The sequence below is a fragment of the Sinohyriopsis cumingii genome, chromosome 6, assembly GCF_028554795.1.
Source record: "Sinohyriopsis cumingii isolate HCF-2022 chromosome 6, ASM2855479v2, whole genome shotgun sequence".
Taxonomy (NCBI): domain Eukaryota; kingdom Metazoa; phylum Mollusca; class Bivalvia; order Unionida; family Unionidae; genus Sinohyriopsis; species Sinohyriopsis cumingii.
The window spans coordinates 43,777,567-43,805,322 of NC_142966.1; the positions used below are offsets into that span (position 1 = coordinate 43,777,567).

Genomic DNA, 27,756 nt, shown 5'->3' on the forward strand with positions numbered 1-27,756 from the left:
CCTTTAAGTCGCTGGCATTGCCTGAATTGCCGATGCTCGCCTTTAACGGCATTGAAGACATTGACACGCCCAGAGAATCCAGTGAAATAATTTATGAAGACGACGTAGACAGTTGAATTTTAGTCCCCTCTTTTGGGGTCTCTAGGAGGAGGTCAGAAGTCAAATGTACAAAAATGAAACTTACACTGACACTTGTATTACCTTTTTTAACCAAATCTTTGTACCAATATTCATAGTAAGAAGACACATTACATATTAATTTTGATTTACATCCCTCTGTGTCATCGTCATACGAAGGTTGTGGTAATGGTAGGGGAAAGAACGTGCATAGAAATGTGTTCTTGGCTTGTATATACAAATTTAACATTAGCTTTTATTCATATACTTCGAAGAAAGGTTCATTAAATAATAGTAGCTGCTAGTCTTGACAAATGAGCGTGGTCTTTTTGTCACAACATGTCGTTACACAGACAAAAAAGAACTCAACTTTGGCCTCACTTACTCAACTTTGTTACTGATGACTAATGTAATGCAATTTTAATTTATATTAAATGATTCATTAACTGACTACAATAGAGAAGTGTCTGAAACTCGATATGGAATGATGGAGAAGAATCTAATGCAACACGTAATCTTTCTAATGCTTTTCTTCCACCAAGTGATAAATAAAGGTGTTCTCTGCATGCAAGGAAATAGATGGAGAAGAATTATAATGGGCACAAAACTTTAATTTCATAAAGGTTAAGAATAACTATATGGACAACAATGTCGTATGATACTTGAGGTCTTTTACATGAATAACTTGGGAAAAGTAAGTGTACAGTTCTCTCTCATTTTAAATAAGAGCTCTGTCCACAATGACAAAGAATACAATTCTGTTTTTTACTATATAAAAAAAAATTATTTACTTTATTCAGTGAATGCACTGTGGCTAATGCAATGATTCTGTATAAGTACGAAAATTTACTTTTCAACTGGATTGAAGGAAAATCTTTTTTTTTCTTCATCTGATTTTGCATGCACATAAATTAAAATTAGAAATAAATAGGAAAGATGTGTGCCTCAAAACAGTAAATCTAAACTTATCTTCAATGCATGATAAGACTAAAATGTCGGAATTATAACCTTTCTTGCACGCACGTACCAACACCCAAAACTCTCTCTCTCTCTCTCTCTCTCTCTCTCTCTCTCTCTCTCTCTCTCTCACACACACACACACACACACACACACACACACAAAGGTTTTCGTCATTTACATATTAAAAGCTACGATTCTGTGAATTCAAAATCCGTAAATATATAGTCCCTTCCACGACGTTGTTGCTGCAGCCCTAGTAACTCATGACTAAACGACACATGCGGCCTTGACCTCTGACCTTTAGACCACTCCATTCCTTTGCTAAGGTGTGACACACCTAATAACATTACATGCATGGACAAATATGATATAGTCCCTTCTCACAGCCCTTAACAATTTACTCTAAAACACTAAACAACAATTCGACTTGTGACCTTAACATTTGAAGCACAGTTCCATCAATCCCTAGCCTGGCAGCCGGTTGGGGAGGGATTGCCGACTTGTTTGGTTGTGCTTTGTGTCAGAGATGTTTGATTTAATTGAAGGGTTTATCGTCAGTGTTTTCCTGTTATTTTACATTAAGTTTCAACATTTTTGAAAATGACGACTTTCCTATCTTGAAGCATGCTTGTATTTTAAGATGCCTTATGGAACAGATAATGGGATCGAGATGGATGGGATTAGGTTGATAATGTATTCGATAGATATTTATGCAATTTTTGTAGCTTTACATTTTTCCATTTCTTTCTATCTTGTTTAGAAAAAAAATAAAATGTTTCTAGTTACAACGTGAAAATCATGGCTGGAAATTGGCTATGTTACGAACTAATTACCGTATTAAATACACGCTTATAGAATATATCTATATCCCCGATTACTGATTCGTTTTAACACAGAAATTATTAGATTTATGTAACTGATTAAACTTAACATAAAAAGGAGCTTTCTGTAAAGTGGATGCTAGGTTTACCTGACCGCTGTGAACACTTACGATCATAAGAGATTTTTTTAAACATAATTCATCTTGGAACTTAATAATTAATAATATTTTCCTTTAATTTAGTCAGGATTGATGGTATTTTGAATTTCAATATAGATATTATTTGATTCAAAGCATATTTAACAGTTTATGCAATTTTGTAAGCAAAAGATTTCAATTGTTGCAGACAGGCCATTATATATATATATATATATATATATATATATATATATATATATATATATATATATATATATATATATATATATGCACCTCCTAGTGTTATAAGCTGCTACCAAAATACGTTACAACATAAATATGTCATGCGCAGACTTGAGGTGCAGTTTTTAAATAAATGTCCAGGTTTTAACATTCTGTTTACGTAAAACTTGAAATAAATAACTTGTCTGATATGCGAGAATCTTGTCTACGAACTACTATTGCTTAAAGTGCGAAAATATTATGTCATATCATAATACTTCTCATGCAGCTCTGAGAATTTTGAAAGAAATGCAACTAGTGTCTAACTCTCATTTGACTGGCTTGGATAGTGCTTGCTGTTACAATATTTAGTTTGTCTTCAATGAACTACTGCTGAGTATAGGTATAAAATGGCTGATGCCTATGAAGGAAACGTTTGTGCCAAATGGAGTATTTTGTCACCGAGTGGCCGAGTAGTCTAAAGCGCTTTGCGTCACGGATCACTGCCATCTCACCATTGTCTGCGTGGGTTCGAGTCTCGGGCTCGGCCAATGTGGATATGTGAGAAAGCTTGCCCGTAGCTTCTCGTGGGTCGGTGGTTCTTTCCGGGGTTTTCTCGGGTTCTTCCTCCACCATTAATACTGGCCGCCATGTATCGCCTATCTTATGCTGAAAAATGGCGTTAAACTCTATAACAACAACAACAACAGTCACCATAGTGGTACGGAATTTTCTAGTTAAAAGTTATAAAAACCTGATTACATGAATCAGTTGCACAGTTTTGCAGGTGTGAATCTTTACCTATATAAATAAAGATGTCATGCAATACGTATAAACAAATATACTAATATATTATCAAAATATAACTCAAACATTCTTACGACCAAGCGTATCTGTAAGGTTTCTGAATTCTTTTGATGATATTTAGTCTTTGGGGAATGTTATATACGAAATAAGAATTTTTAAACTAAACAAGTATTGGATGTTTTAAAGCGTTATTATATTCCTTTTTTCATTGCATATATAAATGTTAATTAGCATCAGCACAGATTATGATTAAGCGCTCTTCTCCGAAAACTGCATAGCATAAATGGGTAAATATTGTATTAGCAGCATAACTCCACCCACCAGCCCCATGTAGCTGTTCCATTATTGCATTTCAAAATGAAAGTATGCCCAGTTAAATTAAAATTATTATGAAATGTTGAAACTTAAAGTAAACTAACTATAAAAATACAATCGATCAAATTTGCGTTCAAATGAAGTACCTCTGACATACACACGCAAAGAGCACAACCATTCGATTTCGCAATCTCTCAATGTATACCTTCCCCTCACCCCAACTCATGGATAATGCCTGAAAATGACAATACTGCGTAGTGATATTTTTAACAAACCCTAAGTATTTCTTTAGTTGATACTGTTGTGACTAATACAACGAAAAAGCCGGTGGCGAAACAGCTGGAAATAACTGATTTATTGCAATTTCTTTATTGCCAACGCATTTTCGTATCACTTCAGCCACCTTGAATTTCTCCACAGGTGTTGATCATTCAGGACTCACGATACTAATTCAGTCCCCATAGTAAATCTATGTAAACATGATGGTATTAAAAATTCCATAACTTTAAAATTTTGAATGCTCATAATTAAATCTATATTTATCACTAAAGAAGTATCCTTGATGCAAGCTTCCCTCTAGAGAAAATCGAAAGAGCCACTGTATTTTCTAGATCTACATGTGCTACAGGTGGTTTCAAGCCTGCACCAAAGGTTCAGGTGCTAATGTCAGTAATCAGTTTTCCAAACTTGGGTTTGTAAAACGAATAAAATTTCGTTCATAAAACTTTGTCTCTATGTTCTTCATTTACAACTAGAATAAACTCTCAGAAAAGTTTATTCACAAAAATTTACTTTCATTATCAACCCAGTGCTAGCCAGCCAAACCCATATATAATCAATTTGAACTTCATCGATTTCTAGACTGGTTCCTTTTCTCCGCGTATGCAAAACGTCATAGGAGGCCATGGAATCAGGCAGTATCATCCTCAAGGCACCAAAGCACTGGTCCCACCAACGAGAAAATAAAAATGATATTTTAGGATCCGCCCCTGCATTCTGCACCTTTCAAGGTTTTCATCCTTGAAAACTTTTGCCATCGTTTTGCTGGCAGAAGTCCAACATCAATTATGTTGATTAGGGAGCTTTCTCCTGGGATAGGACAGTAATAACTAAGTAGCTACAAATATTATCCAAGGGAACAAACTCAGTCTACGAGAAGAATTGTAGGATAAAGGGAAATAACTGCTAATAGGTAACTTTCAAGTCGCATATGTTGTAATATTGAAAAGATAACAAATATACAGTTAATCTGTTTCAATAAAATATAGGACATTAAATACTAAATATTACGATACAATTACATGACAAGGTTAATATATAACAATTGAAATACGCAATTTATAAAGATACAAGAATCATCATCCATTACAAATACAGCTTAATATAGAACAATTACATAACGTAAGTTACAACTGTCATTGCTAGCCGTTCAATTTTAAAACTGCTTTGCAAAACTTAATACAGTACGTGTCATCTGAGATACCTTTAATAACCCATAAAAGTTATATACATTATCCATATGGCCAGGTGTCGTGCCGTGTAAGGAAGGAAGGGTGTCCCAATTGTGATGAACCAGTATAACTACATGAAACAAACCAAACGTTCTTCATCGAGCAAATACGCTCAGCATAGATTTGGTGTACAAAAAGCCTTTAAGACAAAATAGCAATAGAGGAATCTGCCCAAATAAACTAGGTATCGATTTTTTTTAAGGTACATACCATTATCCTCTTGTTATAAATATGTATCACTCAAAATGCCATGAGTATAAACGTGTTGGTCAAAAAGCTTTTAAGGCAAATACGTTAAAGCTGGATCGATCTGTATTAAATATAGGTATTGATCGTTTGTTTACAATACACAACATTAGACTATTGTAATGAATATGTATCAACAGAAACAACAATAGCACACATTACATGTGCATACAGTCTTTAAGGCAAATAGTAATAACTTGCTTATTTTGGCTTTTCCTGGTGTCTATGTTTTTGCTTTCAATTACATTTCTATTTGATGAACTTGTTTGTAAACCGGAAAAAAACATTAGTACATGGAAAGTGCGATATGATCATCATTGCATTTAAGCCAAAATTCATGTTCGGCGCTAATGACGTATAGAGTAACAAGCGTTTTTAATAATGTTTTATTTTTTTCGTTCAGTTTCGTACTTATTTTGGCTATTTTAACGTACTTTTTAAAGGTCTAGCGTGGAATGAGATGTATTCTAACTTAAATACCAAGTTAAATTACTTTCCTCATTGTTGTTGACAGTGCCGGATTTAAACCCTGTGGAGGCCCTTTGGCAGTCGAAATCTCGCCCCCTCCCCCCCCCCCCCCCCCGCCAATTATTTTCTGATACTTTTTATCAATATTATTTTCATCCGTTGTCGCGGGGCTCCTATGCCGATGCCTACTCTGTCTATTTGGTAACTGAATGGAAAACTCCACGTTAGATTCTTGCGCAGAATGATATACTTTATGTGGCCTTACTTTCCGGTACATGAGCAGACTCGTATTGTTTTCCAAAACTGAAGAGTAGCTATCTACAAAGACGTGAATTACTGATCAGTCGCGGAACCAAATGGTCAAATCACTCGATAAAGCAAGTGGTTAAACGATTAGAAGAAGCAAATGGTAAAGACACTAGTGGAAGCGAATGGGTATTACTAATTTCTTGTCATTTATCTTCTAAAAAAATTTGCTACCTATTTCACCGTTCTAGTTGTTTCAATTTTTGTGAAGTTATATAGTAAAGATATTTGAAATCTGAAAGTATTGCCAATGCTGAAAAATTATGTAAATTTCTGCTTTAAATAAAATTCCTCAACAAAACATTACTCCAAATATGCATTATTTCTTAGTGTTCCATGAAAGTTGTTAAAAGTTGTACATTAGGTAGACCATATCGCTCGACTTAACATAAATACAAGCAAATTTGTCAGACAATTAATATTGCTATTTTAACCTGACACTGTGTATCTACATTACAAGCAAACCCAGACCTACAATGTTGTTTGTGTTCTGGTGCTATATCTTACTACCCAAATAACGGCCTTGTATAGCATGTTCCGATGTCAGTTGACATCGGAATGAGTAGTCAAAGTTTCAGTAATATCTCACACACTTTACCTCTTATATCGGCAACTCTTCTACTAATTTATGTGTAATTAATATGCTTACTGTGCTGTCTTCGTCCTGGCGGAATAAAAATATGACACTAGCAAATGTACGCATTTTCATGTTCTGTTGACATACATTTGAATTTGTTGCAATGCAACGGTAGTCGAGGTATGCCGAAGTATGTTTAAGTAGGTTCATGTGGGGGATTTGTATCTTGAAAGAAACGAAACGTTGCTTACAGTTCCAATAGGCATAATATATATTTTATTCGTTTCGTTAAAGAATAATAGACCGCTCCGGTGGCCTAGTGGTTAGAGCGTCCGCCTCGGTTGCGGGAGGTCGTGGGTTCGATCCCCGGCCGAGTCATACCAAAGACTTCTAAAAATGGTACTAACAGCTGCCTAGCGATAAGACTGAATTTTTTTAAACCTACGTAAAAAAATAATATAAAAATCCAAATCCAAATCCTAAAGAATAATATTTCACCTTATCCCGATTTCGGCATTCCCGGCTTTCATCCCATTCCAGCCAATTGAAATGTAGGCCAACGAAACATGAAAACGGGTCCATTTCTTCTGTGATAATTTGAATTTATTAGAGAAAAGACATCAGGGTAAGTAAAGTCTGGCAAAAACATTATAACTTTACTTTGTAGAAAAGCGTCGGTATTGGTTGCCAGTTGTGTGTGATATCACCCCACCTCCACCCCCACCCCCGAACAAAAATATCGGGTGATGTGTCTTACGTTGTAGGACTAAAGCAAACCCAGTCAAAAAGGAAGTGACTTACATGATAGAAGTATAAGGAAAATGAGTGACGAGCTAAGTCGGCGGGAAACGTAATGTTGATAACACAGATGACGTTTGATATGTTTCCACTTTGAAGTGGACATCAGGAGAAATCAACAGCACACATTCAATGTATTTAATTTGACACCCAGAATAAAACTACCAATTTCGTGTTTAATCCACGAGGCAAAACTCAGTAAAGTAATTCGATACATCAATCAAAACAAAAATTCGAGTTTGAATTAAAATCTATCCGAAATGTTCGATTTCGATCTATCATCTGATATTTCTTCAAATAAGCACCAGGTTCAGCCTCGATATCTTCTTTTACCAATCTAGCGACGGCATAAATCAAGGCTTCAAAAATCACAATAAATAGTCCAATTGTAATTAAAACCTACACATTTTAAACTAAAATCCAGGGCTGAATAATTTATCGAATGAAGTAGAGGAACTCCTGTCCAAAGTGGTCTTACAAGTTGACGATAATTGCTATATAAGAATACGAGGGAAACCTCGCAAACTGAATGTTTTGTCCGTTTGCATCAATGTAATTGTAAAATGTAACGTCTGAAATCAGACCACTGAGCTCGGCTGTTCCTAATGCTGATATTTATAAGAACTAATATTGTCAAAGTCACGTGTTCTACACTATACTCACAGTTCCCAAAAAAATTAAACGTGGTAGGGTTTATATAGGTATGCAAAGCATGTAAATGCAAACTTTGCAATTGTCACCAGTCAAAATGATAATAGTTACTGGATACACGCAAGATGAACTTTTGCTTCGGAACACCTCTGCATCCATCATGTAAGAAAACTAGGAAGATTATACCATTTTTGGTGAAAATTTAGATGCTTTATATATAACTGCGTCCTTGGAGCTATGATCCGTTTTGATCATTGTTGCTTGCTATCATACGTTTCTTTTCCCTTGTAAGCTAAAACATAGCCACTATCATCCTTTTTATCGACTCGTCCCTCCTTTCCCTTTCCCTTGCCAGAGGCATCGAATCTCTCTTTGGACGTCCCTGTGTACTTGGAAGAGTCCGTCAAGCCTTTTACGTTTCCTGTCTTGGACTCTTTCTGAAATAGTGGGGAAAGCAGAAATAGTTTGTTTACACTAATACAGTGTGTTTGAATGTTTATAACAACGCATGAATATGACGTATTCTACTTTACTTGTTACGGTGGACACGATTCTCTCACATGCATCCAACAAAGACACAGTCCGTTCCGAAGTAAGAATGAATACCACTGTTTTTGTTTCGCTCGAGAGGAAGAGAAAACACTGGTGTTTGAACGTTTAATTAGCTATAAATCCTTTCTGGTGAATTTCACATGTTTGTAACACGACATACAAAATTTATAGGCACTACCAATGGATAACATTAAAAATATGTACTATATCTTAAGCTTAAATTTAAAACAAAAATATGTATTAATCCTGCATAAATGTTTTCTTTGCCCATTTTGTGCATGTCTGCATTTATTGCCGCACCAAACAGGTATAATTTCTACCAAAACGAAGAAGAAAACTAGATGATGTAGGCAAGGATACCCGCTGTATCCATATTTATTCATTCACTGTGCAGACATACTGAAATTACTAGCTATAATGATCAGTAAAATACATGGACAAGAGACATTCAAGTTGCAGATACTGTATATTTTTCGTCGCAATATGCAGATGCCATTTCCTTATTAGAGGATCGTCTAACGAATCGCGTAAACATATATTTATTAAACTTAGAAATTTACAAAATAATCCAGCCTTAATGTAAATAGAGATACAACAAACGTAGCTTGGACTGGAAGCATGGGAAGTAGGAATCGCATGTTACGTGATAAACAGATTCTTAATTGGGAAACATTAATTTTGATTGTTTTAGGTCTGAAATCTTTAGGAAACATACCTGAAATTGTGAAAGTAATATTTATTTCTACAAATAAAAGAAATAAGAAGAATGTTGACACAGTGGTCTAAAATAATGATTAACCCATATGGAAATGTATTTATGTTTGACAGTGTAATAAATTTTCACTTATTCATATCACCAAATCCACCCGCTAATATTATAAATGAACTTTATAAATTGGATTAAGATACTTTTGGAATGGTCACCTGATCAAATGAAAAGACTTGTGTTTGTAAACAGTAGCAGACGGTTTGGTAAACCTTATACATTGAACAACTTTTATACACACTCTAAAATAACTTGGATAAAAATATTGTTTAGAAAGACAGTCATGAAAAAAGTTTCTATTTTGCATACAATCAGGCTTCAAGGATTCGAACAGATGGTTCCAGAATTCACAGAACTCTGACAACTAATAGGTTTCTAGTATTATTCTGGACTCGTACTGGTCACTTTCTAGACATTCTCCAGAAACATTTTCTTTTCGAGATGTTGTCTGGAATTAGGAATAATTATACACATAATCCAAGTCTTCATTTCGGTGTCTGAAGCTCATTTCCGTTAAGTGTAAATAATTAATTACTGAATGAATTAATAACGACTAATTACGGTTTGACATTATTCTTCAGGTTCTACGCTGAATGGATTACATATGCTCGCTAATACAGCTGATCAATACGCACAGAAATGGAAACTGAAATATAATAGCTCGAGGACTTGGATGGTAGTAAGAGGAAACAAGGGCGTGTATTCATCAAATTGTATTGCTTTGGGGTTACATGATATTAATAGAAAAAAATAAGGTGGAATATGCAGCACTAGTCTTATCGTGTAGACTATTTCTGCAATAAAGCTGAGCGTGTGCTAAAGTCATTATATTCAACTGGATTAAATAGTGTGAACCTATAATTTCTTTAAAATTGAGGAAAAGAGTTATGCCATCTGGTTTGTATAGCTGAGAACTCTTGTTCAGTATGACATATCAGAGCGTTGAACAGTGGAGAAAAAACAACGATATTTCGCCCGAAGAGGACAAGGTTTCCCATAAAACCGCCAGTAGGATGTACCACGACTTGTTAATGACGTCAGTAGAAGCTAGCATAGATAAAAAGCAAAACCTTGTAGTGTTAGGTCTTATGAATAAAACACCGGTAAACTTAACTACTGAAAAGAGCTTTCTCTGAATTGTTGCCAATTTGATTTGACCACAAAAATAGTTAGAGCTTTTATGTATAATGATGCGGAAGACTATTTCAAGGACTTTACTTTTACTGCAAGGTTTCCAGACAAATTAACGTGTAAAAACCTAATTGGAACAAGAATACGGCTATTCGAGATGAGAAAACATGAAATGAGTATCAGAAATCTCTCATAAGGAGTCAATCGATTTTTTTTAAATCCAAAATTAATCCAGGATTACAAGTGTGCGTGTGTGCGTGCGTGTGTGTGTGTGTGTGTGTGAGAGAGAGAGAGAGAGAGAGAGAGAGATTTGGAATTGTAGCATAGCTTTAACAATCTTTCAGTCATATCGTACGATGTCTGCAGTGAGGCAGTTTATAGTGATCTAGCACTGCATGTCTGCGGCATGATGCCCCACCCAGGCACATTATTCTCACACGAGGCAGACCACTCCTGAAACTAACCTCTGAATGTTGGGCGCTATCGAGGTAGCTGTTAGTACCATTTTTAAAAGTCTTTGATATGACTCGGCCGGAGTTCGAGCCCGCGACCTCCCGCATCCCATGCGGACGCTCTAACCATTTGGCCACCTGAGAGGTCCAAGGATTACAAATGCACCATAAACGAAAACTCTTACATAGACCCAAGCAGAAAAACGTAATTCGTATTGAATTTGGACTATGTCCCCTGTGTGCGAAAACAAGTGATGACCGTATGTTACACATCTCAATCAATAGTCCCCAACCTTGGACGACAGAATACGTATAAAAGAGAATCTATATAATGGAGGATCCGTTTTATAGAAAGCTTCCAGAGATTAATATCCTGATTATTCTCCTTGATATTTCAGAATAACTGGAATTCCAGTCAGGGATAAATGTGGCACGACTATCTGCCAAGTAAATCATTAAGATAAAGGATATTATTTATTCTATTGATCAGAGAAACCTATATAGAATGCATGTATTGTTGTTGTTATGGAATTAACGCCATTTTTTCATCTCCTGCTGGCTATACTTGGCGGCCAGTATATTTGGCGGAGGAAGAACCCGTGAAAACCCTAAGAAGAGCCACTGACCCACAGTAAGCTAATGGCAGGCTTTCTTGCATACCCACGTTGGTTGATTCCGAGACTCTAACCCACGCTGGCAAACATTGAGATGTCGGTGATCTGCATAGGCGAACACCTTATACCACTCCCGGGGCCCCTACATAGACTAAATGCACTACAGAACTGTACTGAACTTCAAAGGACGTGAAATTGCATGTTGTGTAGTATCGTAAAAGTTATAGTTTCAGAAATCAAATAATTTAGTAAGTTAGCCACATAAGAACTAAATACAGATAAAAGAACCATGTTTGACCGATATTATATGATTTAAGAGAAAACATCTCAGGTAACAGACACTGAGAGGAAGTATCTTTAAATAACTCCTCACATATACTTCATTTATTTGTGTAATTGCTTATGCTGGTATTCATTTATTTATGATTTTGTAACTCCTGCTTTATAATTAATTTATAAGGCGTCACAAGTTTTTAATTGCCTATTTTCTGGCTTTTGTCTATTGCACCTCAGTCCTTTGGTTTATCTTAAACTATTCAGAAAATGGAGTGGTAAAAGAATCTCTCTCTCTCTCTCTCTCTCTCTCTCTCTCTCTCTCTCTCTCTATATATATATATATATATATATATATATATATATATATATATATATATATATATATATATATATATATATATATATATATATATATATATAACGCCATCGAATAATAATACTAATAATTCATTTACTTTTATCGTGAGCAACATGGCAAGCAAACAAAACAAATAACAATAATTACCATTATTAGTAGTAGTAGTGTTAAAGATAGGAAGATTCATTAAGTGATTCTGTGACAAAATGTATGAGAGAGAGAGAGAGAGAGAGAGAGAGAGAGAGAGAGAGATTGATAAAAATTTAGATCCTTTTTTCTTTTTGGCTACCGAGATCCATTTATCACGAATTTTCATATTTAAAAACAGAAATTGTCTTTGCTTAGAAACGTTAAGGCAGGACGAAGATTTCGACGATAGTGTTGGAGAAGATGATACTAGTAAATGTACTTTGATAAATCTAGAACCAAGTAGCAATTTCACCTTAACCACCACCACCACCTCTACCACCGCCACACTGCCAAGTTTCCAGATACTTATGGATACAGCATGCTAGAGTTTAGACCTTGTATCTAGCAAGGTGTCAGCGAGTTTCCACTACAAAAGAGAAGCTGTGTAATTTAAAGTCAAGAAATAATCTGTAAATCGAATCAAGACTTCGTCTACACCCCCTCTCTCTCTCTCTCCCCCCCCCCCCCCACACATATGGTATTACTTATCACGATCAAAACGGCACAACTTTGATGCTCCTTGACAGCAATTCAGTACTTTTAAGTAAAACACTGTCTGGTTGACATATTTTACTGCCCCAGGTAACAGACAACTCACGTGTAAAATGGATAGTCTCATTTATATACATCTGCAGGTCATACACCTATATACAAAGGTTATTCAATCCATTTGGACCACGTATGTTTTTTAACTTACATTGTTTTAATGCATAATAATGACATATATATACATATATATATATATATATATATATATATATATATATATATATATATATATATATATATATATATATATATATATATATATATCCCTGTATGTTTGTTTTATAATAATATTGCATATATGCAGGCATGGATGTATGCATAATAAAATAAACTTAATCTGGGTGTTTTCGTAACAAGAGATGTAAATACCTTATAAGTCTCTGATGTACTATACCTCTGATATATATTTCTCACATATCTCACATATCTTAAAAGTATAAAAAGTACACAAAAGTCATTTCAAATATCATAAACAATCAAGTATAGGATAACACACGATTATTGCCGAAAGGAGGTAGAACATGTATGTAATGTATGCCTGAATAAGTTTAAATATATGAGTACCGGGCAATAACATATATGAGTACCGGGCAATAACCTATATGAGTACCGGGCAATAACCTATATGAGTACCGGGCAATAACCTATAGCTACTTCTGATAAAGACTAATTTTAGAGGATAGTTTAGAAAGTAAAGTAGATGAGGGTGGCTCCACAAGCCCACTTACTTGACAAAATGTTGTCCTTTGTTTCTAATTATTTAGCTGATTACTTTTGTCGTTAACCACATTTTCTTACCCAAAGGCAATAACATGTATTCTAATCGTTTTTGTATGTACTCAACCTATAGCTAACTTTAAGCTGTATAAATCTGATACATTCGGTGTTCTTTTGCTTATCGATTATTTACGCGCAAATTAGTCACACTTTACAGCGCGCGCGCGTGCACACACACACACACACACGCACACATACACACATCCACACACACGTGTGATAGTTAATTATTGATTTGAGAAGAAGAAAAAATTCTACAAAAGAGTGTATGAAAACACTAAACAGTTTTGAAAGAAATGAGTCCCACTCAAGGCGCCCATTTATTTATTAGGTTTAAAAAATGTTCAGTTATATTGCTACGATGTCTGAAGTGTTGCAGTTTATAGTGATGTCTAGCACTGGGGCATCGTGCCGTAGCATCACGTTCCACTCAGTCACATTATCCTGCCACCAGGACGACCAGTCCGAACACTAACTCCTAATGCTGAGCGCCAAGCGAGGCAGCTGCTAGTACAATTTTTATAAGTCTTTGGTATGACTCGACCGTGGTTTGAACCCGCTAACTCCCGCATCCAAGGCGGACGCTCTTGCCACTTAGACCACCTGAGCGGTCGATACAGGATATAGTTGTCATCAAAGCAGTTTAATCATTGTAAGGTTTCACATTTCTGTCGATCTATAAAGAACACATTAACTTGGGCAAGAGAACAATTAATTAGATTTATGGGGACATGGGCGTTTTAAATCGCTATACTGCAATGATTTTTAATGTCTGTATCGAAAATGTCAGAGTTGAAATTGTCCAGATCAATTATTTGGAAATCTAGAGGTCAAGCTGATCGCAATTTTGGCGGTTAAGTTATAAAAGGCAATGGATATATTTAATTCTGATAGATTACGCTAAATAAAGGGCGTGTTTCCCACACGAAATTTCTTGGTTTTCAATATGCTCCATCGCAAAATTTAGTCAGTCTACGTTTTCATGCAAGAGGAAAAAATATAGAAGACTCCGAGATTGAATTTAGAAGAAATTCTCTCGTAAAAAAATTATCCGAGGGACCGAATGTCTGGAATGTCGACGGACACAGTTCTGGAGGTAAAAGCGAGCAAAGCTTGAAAGCACAAGGTATTTGCATTAATCTCATGTAATTTGTTGATACCAATATAATGATTTGCTTGAATTGTTTTGCTCATATTTGCATGAATTTATATGTTTGAATCCGTAGATCAATTTTCTTGACATGACTATAACTGTGTTTGAGTTCATCTATCTGAATTCGTACATTGATCTTCTTTATATAAGTTTCACGAATTGTTTGAATTTGTCGTCTTGAATGTTATAAGGAATCAGGTATTTTAAGAATTTCATGCATTACTTTAGTTGATATACGGGAATCCATGTGAATTCTCCGATCTTTGATGATTTCGTGTGTGACAAAGACTTGAGTGAGTATTGATTGAAATTAACGTTGTTTAGCCACGAAGTGCGATTTCATGTATGCTACAAACTTGAATATGTATATTCGCTGAAAATAACGTAGTTAAGGCATATAATCAATTTCATTCATTCATTTGTGTAACTGAGAAGAGAACGGAACTGTTATGTCTTGTGTGATGTTAATGTGAGTCATTGATAAAATAGGCGAGACAATAGAGAGTTTGGAGAAGAAAAAGCGAAAGGACCAAGAAGAACAGCCACAGTGAAGTTGGAGTGAACCGGAAATAAACAGGCTATTAAGTTGTACAAGGCAATGACTTCGATTGTTCACTCGATTATATGATGAACCAATTCTATCATTTAAAATGGATCGGCTATTTATATAAGTATATTTTTGTTTGAAATTCGGCTAATGATTTATTTCAAAAGAGAATTGTATCTTCCTAATGTAACGTATTATCATAATTGTTTATGTAATTGATTAAATTGTTTTATTTTTTGTATGCGGGCTCGTGTCATTCTGTTCTATATATCTGATCAGATCTCTGTTTATTCCGTCTATACGTTTCACACTTTATATTAATATTTACTCGATCCAGGCAACAATACCGAGGGCGATCACCCTATAGATAACGATAACCAACACATCTCTAGCCTCCACAATCATTAACAAAACGCCATAACGCGACTACATAGCAAAGAACGGAAACAATACCTCTTATAAGACGAAAGATGATGATACTGGGAGAACTGTTGCGAATCAACTTGATAGCACCAGAACTACTACAATCAAGAATACACAGGCCTTCGCCCCACCACCAACAATAAATAGAAAGAATATTCAGACCGTCACCCGACTATCCACAGTAAATATTTTTTTAAAAAAACAGACCTTCACCCCACCATCAACAATAAATATAAAGAATAACAAGGCCTTCACCACACCACCAAACCATAAATATCAACAATATTATTATTATTATTATTATTATTATTATTATTAATGAAATATTATATGACAACGTTTTCTCTTTTCTATAATATTATAAAAATAGGCAGACATGACGTAGAAAATAAAAGCACAAGATGTGTCAAAAATTATATCGGCTTACTGAACATAATAACAACTAAATTTCTAAACGAACAATTAGCATTGTTTCTTTTAAGAGGGTGACAAACGAACCAAGCTCGTGTGACCAATTCGCACAGTATAACTCGCATTCCTACTTTCCTCTGAGGTATGAATATGATTTTTATGTTGCGTCCATGTGTCAATTTCGTTTTGTCAATACAATTAGTGACACATAATTTTTGATGCCGTATATAAAATAAAAAAAGTATTTTGGTAACACACACACACATATTGGAAGGATCTGAATCGGTCACTACATTCGTGTTTTGTATGTATTGTTTACACAGCATACATTTATTATGTCAGTATTTTGTAGACTATACAGAACACATTCATAATGTCAGTAATTATTTGTTCGAGGGATATTTTGCATGATCCAATAATAAAATAGCTGCCAGTATGTAGAAGCGCAGATGCTCACACTGTCTGGCTGAATGCTGGTCTCAACGTATGAGAGTCACCCAAACGTGGTGAATGCAATAGTTTCATTCTACGACGAAAATAATATATATTTTATGATAATTGCTTCATAGACGAATGTATAAATTCTCGTGAACGAAATATCTTGCTTGCATTTAAATTGCTTGTGAAAGATAGTCTTTCTTCAGTCAGAAAACATTTATGTACTGTCTGGGACACACTCGTACATACTTCTGGGACACTCTCATACGTACTTCTGGGACACACTCTTACATACTTATGGGACACTCTCGTACGTACTTCTGGGACACACTCGTACATACTTCCGGGACACACTCCTATTTTTACTTCCGGGACACAATTGTACGTACTCACGGGTACAGTATAAAAATACCAATTATCATGGAACAACTTTAATTTGTTTCAAGATGGCGTAAATGCTCATTAAAAGTTTGGCTACTTCACTGTTTTACAAGTATTTGTTCGTGCGCAGAACATCATATATACAAACAAACCATGATATCAAAGATAAACATAAACCATCTTAAGAGTACGGTTGAGTTCCACGAACCAGATACTCACAACTTTGATGATACCAAGATCAGCAGACAAAATGAATGAGGCCATCTCCGTCTTGCATTCCACAACTCGAGGGTCATCTCTTGCAAGCTCTTTTTCCTTCAGTTTCAACTTGGGACAGAGATGTTTTACTGCCAAGTCCGTCAGGTATGTATCAATTTTTTCTCTAGTCAGTGTCATGTACCTATTCATTAAGAAAAATTAAAATAGTCTAAAAATAATAAGTTTATTGCTAAATAACGTACTGTACAGCTATAATGTACCATCACACGATTTAACTTTATTTTGTTTTTATTCTTCTTTCATTTAATCTGTGTAAGATTTGGTATATTTCATGCAAGAAACAACAACCCAGCTGGGTGATTGGCTTTCATTACAAATAGCCGTAAGTTTGAATTTCATAGAACTTGGATTTTGAAAAAACAAAGGTTTATACAGAGACTGCACGACATTGTTCCAACGTATATATGAAGAAAACAAGAGGCACAGGTGGGCATGAGATCGCTCACGTGACTGACATCTACCTAATAGCCAGCGGCAAGAGCAGTTGACAAAGACTCTTTAGTCAGAGGGATGCTCTTTGACAAAGACTCTTAAGTCAGAGGGATGCTCTTTGACGAAATTTCTTTCAATACTGTTGATTGCATACGTGATAAAAACATAACGTTTAAATCTTTCCATTTTGATTGTATCTTCGTCCGTATTTGATGGTAGATCAGCATCGTTTTCCTTATAGGACGGAAGACCTTTATGGTTTCTGTCAAAGTTAGTCAGATTCTGCAAAGCAATTTTTCCAATATTCCTTTAAACATCAAATGCACAAAAAAATTAAAACTCTTATGCCATAATGCTTTCTCTCAAATTTGATCAATTACTATATTTTACTGGTTTTTAAAAAGTCGTTTGAAAGTTTTTCTTCTTCTTCTTAATAATAGCGGCGATATTTGATAGATGATGATGCAATTTGTATAAATTGGAAAGTAATTTTATGCCAGGATGTTTCCAGTCCTATTTGGTTAAATTCTGCTCAGCGATTTCTGTGAAGAAACCATTTTTAGAAAAAAAAACTTTCCGTATTTTTAGTAATGTTCCCCGTATTAAAAGGCGATTGAAACCGTTCGTAATAATTGAAAGTCCTTCATGACAAAATAATATTTATCAAATTCAGTTAAATTATGCTGAGCAATAAGTCGTTTAAATATTTTTTCTATTTTTATAAATGGTTGTCATATCTAATAGGAAATCAACATCATTCACACAATTTTTCTGAACTTGACCTGATGGTTTTCAGAAGCTGACAATAGAAACTATAGACGAATACAAAAAGCAAGACGGACGCAGGACCATACTGTAAACTAACTTAATCTTATGTCCAGATGAGCACCAAAACAAATCCTGTAATAGCTTCCCAACCACTTATTTATAAACTTTTTGATTCAGTGATCTACTATGCATCTTGTAAAACTTCTTTTTTCCTTCATACATTAAGTTTCCTCTTTATGCCTCAGCATGCATACGATATGGAAACATTGGTAATGTTTGTACTTCATTAATACATTGTACGTCGGTCCGTTCGTCCAATTAAGTTTTGCATTAGGTCAGTTTTCATGCACATTTGTAAGGGTATTCGTGTGCTATGAAGACATTTTTAGTTTTATAAATGTCTCAGCATGAATTTCTTTGCTAAACAGTTGGTTGATTATTAGAGAAAAATTTTAAGCTATCAAATATATTTAGTTTTATCTATTCAACAAATAAACAAATCTCTAAGTAATACAGTTAAAAGATATATTTTTGCATTCTGTTCCGTCTTAAATGTTTTGTTTTGGGTTTTGTTTCTTTTTTTCCTGGAATAATCCAGTAGCTTTACATTGCAATACAAGTAACTCACGGTAGTTTCTTGTCGTCCTTGTTTTGGGAAAGAACGATATCAGCATGGGCGGATATGCCCACATATTGTTTCTTTCCTTCGAAAGCTTGTTTGATCATCTTGCCATTGGCCTTGGCGTTAAAATGCGTCTTTTCTGCCTCCGTCAGCTGCTCTCCCCGCTTGCCTGACGAGCTGATAGCAAATGTTTTGAATTTGTTTAACAACCCCTCCATGTCGATTTCCGATTTACCTCCTTCCGCTGCCATTTTCAAGGGCTGTAAAACAAACCAATTAGTTACATTTGTCTACGCCAGCTTCCTTAAATTGAAAAGGAAAAACAGACCTGAATAGGCAGATGGCTTGACTTCAATGATTTTGCGGTTTAAAAAAGGAGGGAGGGATGAGAACAGACTAAATTTGGTTGTAATTATGTGGTAGTCCTTTTGTAGGAGGTATTCAGGCGGTGGTTTACAGCAATAATCTATAAAATACGTATATGGCTGCATGTATTACACATAGATGATGACTGGGTAGTTTAATGAAAGTTTAATCATGGTAGCGAGTTGGACGAAATGTATAATCCAAATATTTAAATTTAAATTTATTAAAGAAAGTTTCATAATTTAAAAAAAAAAAATTCTACTATATCCTTCAATTATAAATTGATAATGCAAAAATTTTCCTCACACAAAATGTAAATTTTAATTAAAGCTACATACTAAATATTAATGTATTTACATGTAATTAAAGCTATATACTAAATGTTAATTTATATACATGTAATTGAAGCTACATACTAAAGGTTAATGTATATACATGCAACTAAAGCTACATTCTAAAGGATAATGTATTTACATGTAATTAAGGATACATACTAAAGATTATTTTATATACATGTAGTTAAAGCTACATACAATAGTTTAATGTATTTACATGTAATTAACGATACATACTAAAGATCAATGTAATCACGATCACCTGTTGATACTGTGGTAATTTCCTTAGATGACTCAACAAGTGTAAATTCCTGGTTTGGTTTGCTCATCTGCAAATAAATTTACCCGTACGAGTACATGAATGACTGGAAAGAGTTTTTCTGAAACTCCGCTACCACCCAGCAAGCCTGTATATTAATCTATGTTCCGCAATGGCATTTCCACCAATGACGACGAAAACAACGTTTGGTCTGTATTCGGTTGTCGAAATCTCGGCAAATACCAATACCTCGCCAATGTCTTTGGGGCTTTCCAAGATACTGGCATGCGCGTGCACAAGCGCGAACCCTCGCAATACTTCATATCACCGGAAATGGCCTGGGATGGGCTGCTGTCTAAAACCGCGTCGAGCCGGAACTGTTGGTGAACATCGATCAACATTTGTTTGTCGAACGTGGTATCCATGGTAGGGTTTTCTATACTAACCACCGTTACTCTCGTGCGAATAACCCGAGTTGAAGGTTATGATCATGCCCTCTCGAAAAGTTACATAATATATGTTTAAAAAAATAACAAGCTTGTACGAATGGGCAACGATACAGCAGACTGGTCCCAGAAGTGTTGTCGGTGCTCCGCAACTGGTTGTTACCATGTTTGGCGGTTTCAGTGATAAGTTCACCAAATGTACCAAGCCTGTCCTGAACTTGCGTTGGAAATTCAAATATGTTGACCACGTACGAATGTGCAGTTGTAATTGCAGTTGGGAATGCGTGTATGCACGTCCATCGGGTGTTGAGGTTTCATAAGCGAGCGTTGATGGCTACTTACAGCCAGATCATCATCGACCTTAAAATTTTGTGTCTAATGAGTTTGAGAAAGACGTCTTTAATTTCACTAATAATACCATGTTTGACTAAAAATGGAGAATTTGCGGAGGACAAACAGAGTTAACCTTGTCTGGGAAGGTAATAACAAAAACGTTTTTGTCTCGTAAAGTATTTGGCGGCGGACTTGTTGTAGTTCACAAAAATGACGTCATTGTGGAGATGGGATAGACATCGTATGTTGACACCAAAGAGTACCGAAGGATCATTAGCTGTTCAGCAACGTCAACAAGAATATTGTTGGGAAATTCAAAGAAAAATTAGTGGGCAAGCCCATCTGGGAATTATTTGGTCTGCGAACCAAAATGTATTCAATAAAATCTGCCAACAGAAATATCTGGAAATAAAAGGAGTTCAAAACGTGGTTGTGCAATAGGATCTAAGGTACGACACGTATGTGGAATGTCTTCGGGAGTAGCGCCATTCATGCACGCAGAAAACCTTATCAGTTCGAAGAAACATCGTATTGGCGTGTTTCTTTGTACCGAGGTGAGTGTTTCCGAACACCAGGGGCTGCACATTCCCTAATGTAATCACTACTTGCGCTTAAAGGCACCACGAGATCATGTAACAGAGTTGCCTAACATAGATTTTGTCGGTAGTTCTATATTCACGGGAATGGCTTGTAATTCCTCTATTCACGGGAATGACTTGTAATTCCTCTCGCACAAATGATATTCTTGTTGGTGACAGGGATATTGTCCCGGATGGCGCTAGAGTGTGTTGGTTGTCCTGGGATATCAATCCGGTCCGAGATCATGAGTAAATTAACGGAAACTGTTGGGTTATTAGCATGACGTTGTCCGCCTTCCTGTTCCCCATATACATACCGGTACCAAACCAGATTGGCATTGGCCCAATTTAAAGCGGGTGGTTCCTGCCGCAAAGTGTTTTGTGTGAATGCAAAGTGCATTAGTGTATCTTAACCCAGCCACACGTGTTAGTTATTCAAGCAGGCACTCGAGGGACGCATATCATCTGGTCGACCCTCTCAGAAAGCTCTGAAAAAAATGGGAAAAGGTCTTCGGCCATTCGGTTGGTCTTGTGTACAAGGTTTTAGACTATTGCCACGCCGCTGACAACCACGAAACCGAAGCTTATCTGCGTCCGTTGACGATTCAGTATTTGAGGCTTTTATTTACCCGCGTTGATAAAATCAATCAAATGCTTTCGATACGTTTTGATGCGACACAATCATGGGTCGATGATTCTCAGCACGCGAGAAACAGGCATTGTTCACTGGTATTTGTCACTAGGAATTGGAACTCATTGGATCTCATACGCGAAGACACCTGAACATGTTTTATATTTTCAATAGTACTAGCTTGCACCACCATGTGAGGTCTTTAATTAATAAATATTCCCTATGCAAATATTTTCTATTATTGCATGGCAGTTGTATCTGTGAAGAAAGACGCTTGGCTGCAATAGCGTGTGCATCTTACCCTAGGCCGTGGTTCGTCTGGACAAGATCTGCCTGTCGAGCAATTATTCTCCACGATGACTTTATTAATAGAGTTACTGTGATGGGCCCTCAACGCGAAAAATAATTGAATCGGAACAACAGCTGCTAGAAGAAATAACCAAGATATCTGCGGTACTCACAAAAGACAAAGTTGTGTGCGTTGTCGCGGATGCAATTTGTCGACTTGCTGCCATGACAACTTTTGACCAGGGTATGACGGGAATCGAGAATGTGACGACTATCATAGGTACGCCAATCGAGTTTGCTTTAGGGGCTATATCGATAGTGACCGGTATCGAGGACGATACTGATAAATAATTTTGTTGTCCGGCTGCACAAACGAATAATGTCTATTCAGAAACTATCACGGCCGCCCAAAACTGTCTCAGCACAATTGCCAAGCTGTACTATATTTTCATACGATAGGTATTTGAAATGTTCTATATATAGTTTTCCAGCTTATTTGTTTCTTTGAACCTGTCAATAAATTTAGTGCTGATCGAGAAACAAAATGACATTCAATAAAATGAGCTGCAGCTGCACGTACAGCACGCCGAACACCTGCAGACACAAACGTTTCACGTAACATACGTTAAATGACATTGATATAAACAAGTCGGACACTGTTAATCAATTTCGCTACTGAGCAAAGAGTATACTGTAAAATCGGGGCGCTCCAAGACTGGTCTCTGACGGATATCCAGGTCCGACATGGATACAATTTACGGATTTATATCTCTGTCATATCCTACAGTTCTGAGGTGGTTTCATCCTTTCAAAGATAATTGCAAATCCGTGGAAGATGATCCACGTTCTGTAAGATCGTTGTCTGCGATTAGTGTCAAGTGTGAAGAAGTCAATTGATGAAGATGTTCTGTACACAGATAAAGATATTTATATTATCACATGCATTGATTCGTCAGCTATTTGTACGAAAAAAGCATTTGAAGCTCAGAAATATTTGAACAAGATAGGTTCCGCATGTGTTTATGGCTGATCAAAGATAGGCTCTGGTTGAAAAAAATCGCCAAAAGTGACAAGATACGTGTAAATGATGTTGTCACAAGAGATGAAAGGTGGATTTGCTTTTCTGAACTCGACTCAAGCGACATTAATAGAGTCTGAATCATAGAAAACAAGCAGAAACCACAAATCGCTCTGCACAGTCGGACTGTCAAGCGAGTTTATATGCATTATTCTTTCAATGCAAACGACCGTTCGTCCATGTGCCTGTGTCTGACTTTGCAAGTGTCACTGGATACTTCCATGTCTCCAAAGTTTTGCCAAAAGTTATGAACACTACCGAACACCGATACACAAAGTAACCATTTATTCTACAACAGCACAGAGGACTATAAATCCGCCATCTTGACAGAACTTCTGAAGGAGACATCTTCCAAACTTTGCAACATCTGCCATACAGCCCTGATTTTGGGTTGAATTCCGTAATCAAAGATCCGCTGAGGAGCCTGCCATTCGAGCCATCACGCGGTTGGAAGTGCAGTTTTCTGGTGTATGAACGACATACCAAAATGTGAACACAAAATTACATTTAATAATTGAGTAATCAGATTGAGAAAGTGTGTAGAGATGCGCGCAAGTACTCTGAGAGGATGCACTTCCGTACTGTTCGCTCATATAAAAAAAAAACTGTGTTGTACAGCGATGTAATATTTAGAACCTTTAAAATGCCACTCGTATGTCGATGTCAGCAAGTAAACAGGACGAGTGTTAAAGTCCCGCAATATTTATTGAACATATCCCGCTGTGGCTCAATGGTTAACGTGCCGGACCAACGACCGAATGGGTGCGGGTTCGAATTTACCACCAGATCAGCCTGGGTTAGCTACCATCTTGTTTGTTCTTGGGCTAGACTCTTTCCAGTGTAATATAATCGGTATATAAACACAGAAGGGATTTGACATTTGAGGTGGAAGTGAAAACCGAAGGTACCAAAAAGGGATCAAAAGTCACAAATATGACTATCATTTGCCTTCCGCTCAAATGTCATGTTACATTGTATTAATTCGTCGGGGTTAGGAAAGAAAGACAAATTTTCAAAACTAAATGGCTTGGGAAGGAGAAAGCAACCAGGTAATAAATTTACGACAGACATTAATGCAATTGTAAAGCAGTTTTTTGAGTTTGCTTTAATACGACTTTCTGCTGCTTAGAAGAGGAGAATGTGATATAGTATGTATAACACAGTATCACGTGTACATTTTTGGAGTCATTTGCATACCCAGGTAAGACTTGTTAGTACAGCCTCAACTTCCATCCCGCTAGGTTTGCCAAACATAACATGTATATTCGATTGAATACATCTTGCATGCCCGATGCATCGCGATTGCAGTTATTGTCAAAAACACCTAGGCACATGCCCTGCAAATTTAATTCCGCTAAGAATCTTGTTATATACGACTTTTTAAAGTTTTTCAGTGCAAATTAGTCTGAAATCAACATGGACTAGTAACTGAATTAGTATGCATCCATGCATAAAAGTACACATACAACAATTTAGCTTAGGTCTATAGTTGACATCTTCTTAATCACTTTAAACTGCTGTAAAAAAAAAGAGACTATAATTTAGCATTGCACCAGTGTGTACGTTTGCCCATTCTGCCAACCAAATATACAATAACGTATCGATTTTGGATACATTTACTTTCCCGAAATGTATGAACTCCACGACTTCACGCAACGCAATAACAGAAGATGAATTCGAAGGGGGAAAATGTAAGTCAACCAAGATGAATGTTTTTTCAGAGAAATGTGTGGAGTAATGAAGATTCTGTTTTTCTTTTTTACGCTAAACATTTACAAGACCGTCCTGACATAAAATCATTTCAATTCCTTTCAATAGTATGTGCATTTTGGCCTAAATATTTTAGTAAGAAAGAAATGTGTATGCCCATGCACCAGATTTCAAGTAACTCATAAATATCGCTGAAAAGCAAATGATTTCCAAAACAGCTGTTTATAAATATCTGAATTAGTGAGGAGGCTTGGAGCGGCGTTGTTCCCGGCCCGTCTGCATGAAATTTGCACAAACGTGGAACCAAGATAACTTGTAATCCGAAACGAAAAGAGGAAGGGATACATTTCTAAAAGCGTTGTCACGGTAGTGTTGAGACTAAGTGATATGTGAACCCAGTCTTATAAAAATCAGCATTGATAATAGTCAATCAAGACAACAAAAAAAAAACAGACGATGTACGAACTTGAGAGGTCATTTGATAGTAATCTTCCGAGCCTTCATGAGAGTCAGCAACACTGGTTATCATAACCACTCAAGCTGAGGAAGTAACGATATGCCGCGGATGATTCATAATTTAGCAGACGATACGGTTATACTTGCATATATTCTGCAGACGGGGAAATTACATACAGTACAGATTTTGTCTTTATGTTTCGTAATGTACATGTCTCAACTTTTCAACACCTTTTCATCCCGCTTGTTATACGTGTATTGTCTTACACTGACACTTGGGGCCTCTGTGCATGTCGTATCTGTGACGTAATAGGGCGTGGTTTTTAGCAAACCAAGTATAGTCACTCATAATTGAATTAGTTACACTATCTGTTCTAATTGCTTCAGACAGCGCACGCACCTTCCATCTTGCTAAACATAGTCCATATTTACATGCGATTTTAGAAAGATTTGTTTCACTATACATTGTGTTAGGTATTCACGAAGAAAGATATATACTGAGCTGTAGTTACTGTGTGTAGGTGTGCGTACGTTTGTTTAAGTTTATGAGTGTGTGCCAAAAATAAAAATCTGGATTCAGAGCTTGGTATACCAATTAAAACATTAATGAAGGAATACATTGTATAATCATAACAAATATAGTAGATACAAGGTATACATGCAAGGAATAACTAAGAAATACTAAGAAATATTCTTGAGTAAATGTAAAAGATAAATTGTTCGTTCGACTGAACATAGCCTGTCCTAACTGAAATTAAACACGGACATTATTACTCTTTCAATGAAATATATTCAACTGCTTCGCGATTCTTAAGAACACGTTATTTTAAATATATATATATATATATATATATATATATATATATATATATATATATATATATATATATACTCTCTAACAATTATCTGCTAAGAATTAAAAAAAATTGTATAAAAAATCCGCTTAACAGCATTATTTGACCCCATTAATAACTGCCTTATTTTCCCTTTATCGACTTCAAAATACATGATGCTAGAAATTGTAACCTATTTTTAGCAGTCATAATCCGTGTAGAATTCGAATCGAATTTACAGCATCACTCAGTATAATAAACATGACTGCGAACAAGCAATTATATCAGATACAAATCGCTTCATAGTCCATTCAACATATCGCACAACATCCGCTCGTACTTACCAGTTACGATGAACGGTAGAAATGTCCTTGCTGTGCCTTCGGAAAACTGAAATAAAAGCCTCCTGACCCGGATGTGTACGTATCGATTGAATGGTCCACTAGAGAGAGGTTACTTGATGGCTATGTACAACTCTATAATGTCTTGCCGTCCCTGAGCTTCATCTCTACTGGTGTTGGCCTATATTGCAACAGCTAAGTAGTATTAACAGCGAGCAGTAAATATCGTTGTTATTAGATATTACAAAGTGGTACAGTTTATGGTGTGGCGGGATTGATCGCATTTATTAGAAACAGCATCTGTCCGAAACTTATGATAATTGCTTTAACACAAACGCTGAACGAATTCTTACAGGAAATAAGTGCAATAATGTAGATAGAAGTCCGTAAAGAAACATCAAAGGGGCTTTGTCTAAGGAAATTGCTACTAAATCTGATACAAAAACTTACATTTCATTTATTTTTTTATTTTTTTTTGACAAACAACAGAATGGATTCAGATCGAACTGAATCATATTCCAATAAGCACAGCAGAACAATACATTGTAATTAATTCTCTATGACAGGAGTACTCAGTTTACATTGTTGTAATTATTAATAAGTGTAATAGTTAATCAATCGCCTCTAAAACTAGCAATGTGTTTGATTTTTTCTTTAGTTTTCAACAGTTCACCAGAAACTGATATGTCCAAAAGATGAAGAATTTTTTTAAATTATCGCCCTAAACATGTAGTTGTAAAGTTTTTTACTTATCTATGTTATTAAATTATCGCCCTAAACATGTAGTTGAAAAGTTGAGTTTACTTATCTATGTTTTTAAATTATCGCCCTAAACATGTAGTTGTAAAGTTGAGTTTACTTATCTATGTTTTTAAATTATCGCCCTAAACATGTAGTTGTAAAGTTGACTTCACTTATCTATGTTTTTAAATTATCGCCCTAAACATGTAGTTGTAAAGTTGAGTTTACTTATCTATGTTTTTAAATTATCGCCCTAAACATGTAGTTGCAAAGTTGAGTTTACTTATCTATGTTTTTAAATTTTCG

General features: G+C 35.8%; 1 protein-coding gene across 3 annotated transcripts; it reads right to left on the reverse strand.

Annotated features, from left to right (window-relative positions):
• Positions 1-707: 707 nt before the first annotated feature.
• Positions 708-26,922, reverse strand: LOC149796819 (tubulin polymerization-promoting protein family member 3-like). 3 transcript variants are annotated; one of them, XM_089961460.1, is made up of 4 exons: positions 26,713-26,922; positions 19,062-19,315; positions 17,174-17,354; positions 708-8,374 (listed from the first exon to the last, which is right to left on the reverse strand). In XM_089961460.1, exons 2-4 carry the CDS (start codon positions 19,304-19,306, stop codon positions 8,189-8,191), a joined length of 612 nt encoding a protein of 203 aa, XP_089817586.1. In that variant the 5' UTR covers positions 19,307-19,315; positions 26,713-26,922; the 3' UTR covers positions 708-8,188. The 3 variants fall into 3 exon arrangements, with proteins under 3 accessions (XP_089817586.1, XP_089817585.1, XP_089817587.1); XM_089961459.1 differs by lacking the exon at positions 26,713-26,922 and adding an exon at positions 25,546-25,683; XM_089961461.1 differs by lacking the exon at positions 26,713-26,922 and adding an exon at positions 20,019-20,129.
• Between the last annotated feature and the right edge of the window lie 834 nt (positions 26,923-27,756).

Coding starts and splice junctions, on each gene's coding strand:
- LOC149796819 (XM_089961459.1), bottom strand. CDS start 25,608: ATGATAACCAGTGTTGCTGACTCTCATGAAGGCTCGGAAGATTACTAT. Junction 19,316..25,545: donor ACTATCAAATGACCTCTCAA/GTTCGTACATCG, acceptor TTTGTTTTACAG/CCCTTGAAAATGGCAGCGGA. Junction 8,375..17,173: donor ATCTTGGTATCATCAAAGTT/GTGAGTATCTGG, acceptor CCACTATTTCAG/AAAGAGTCCAAGACAGGAAA.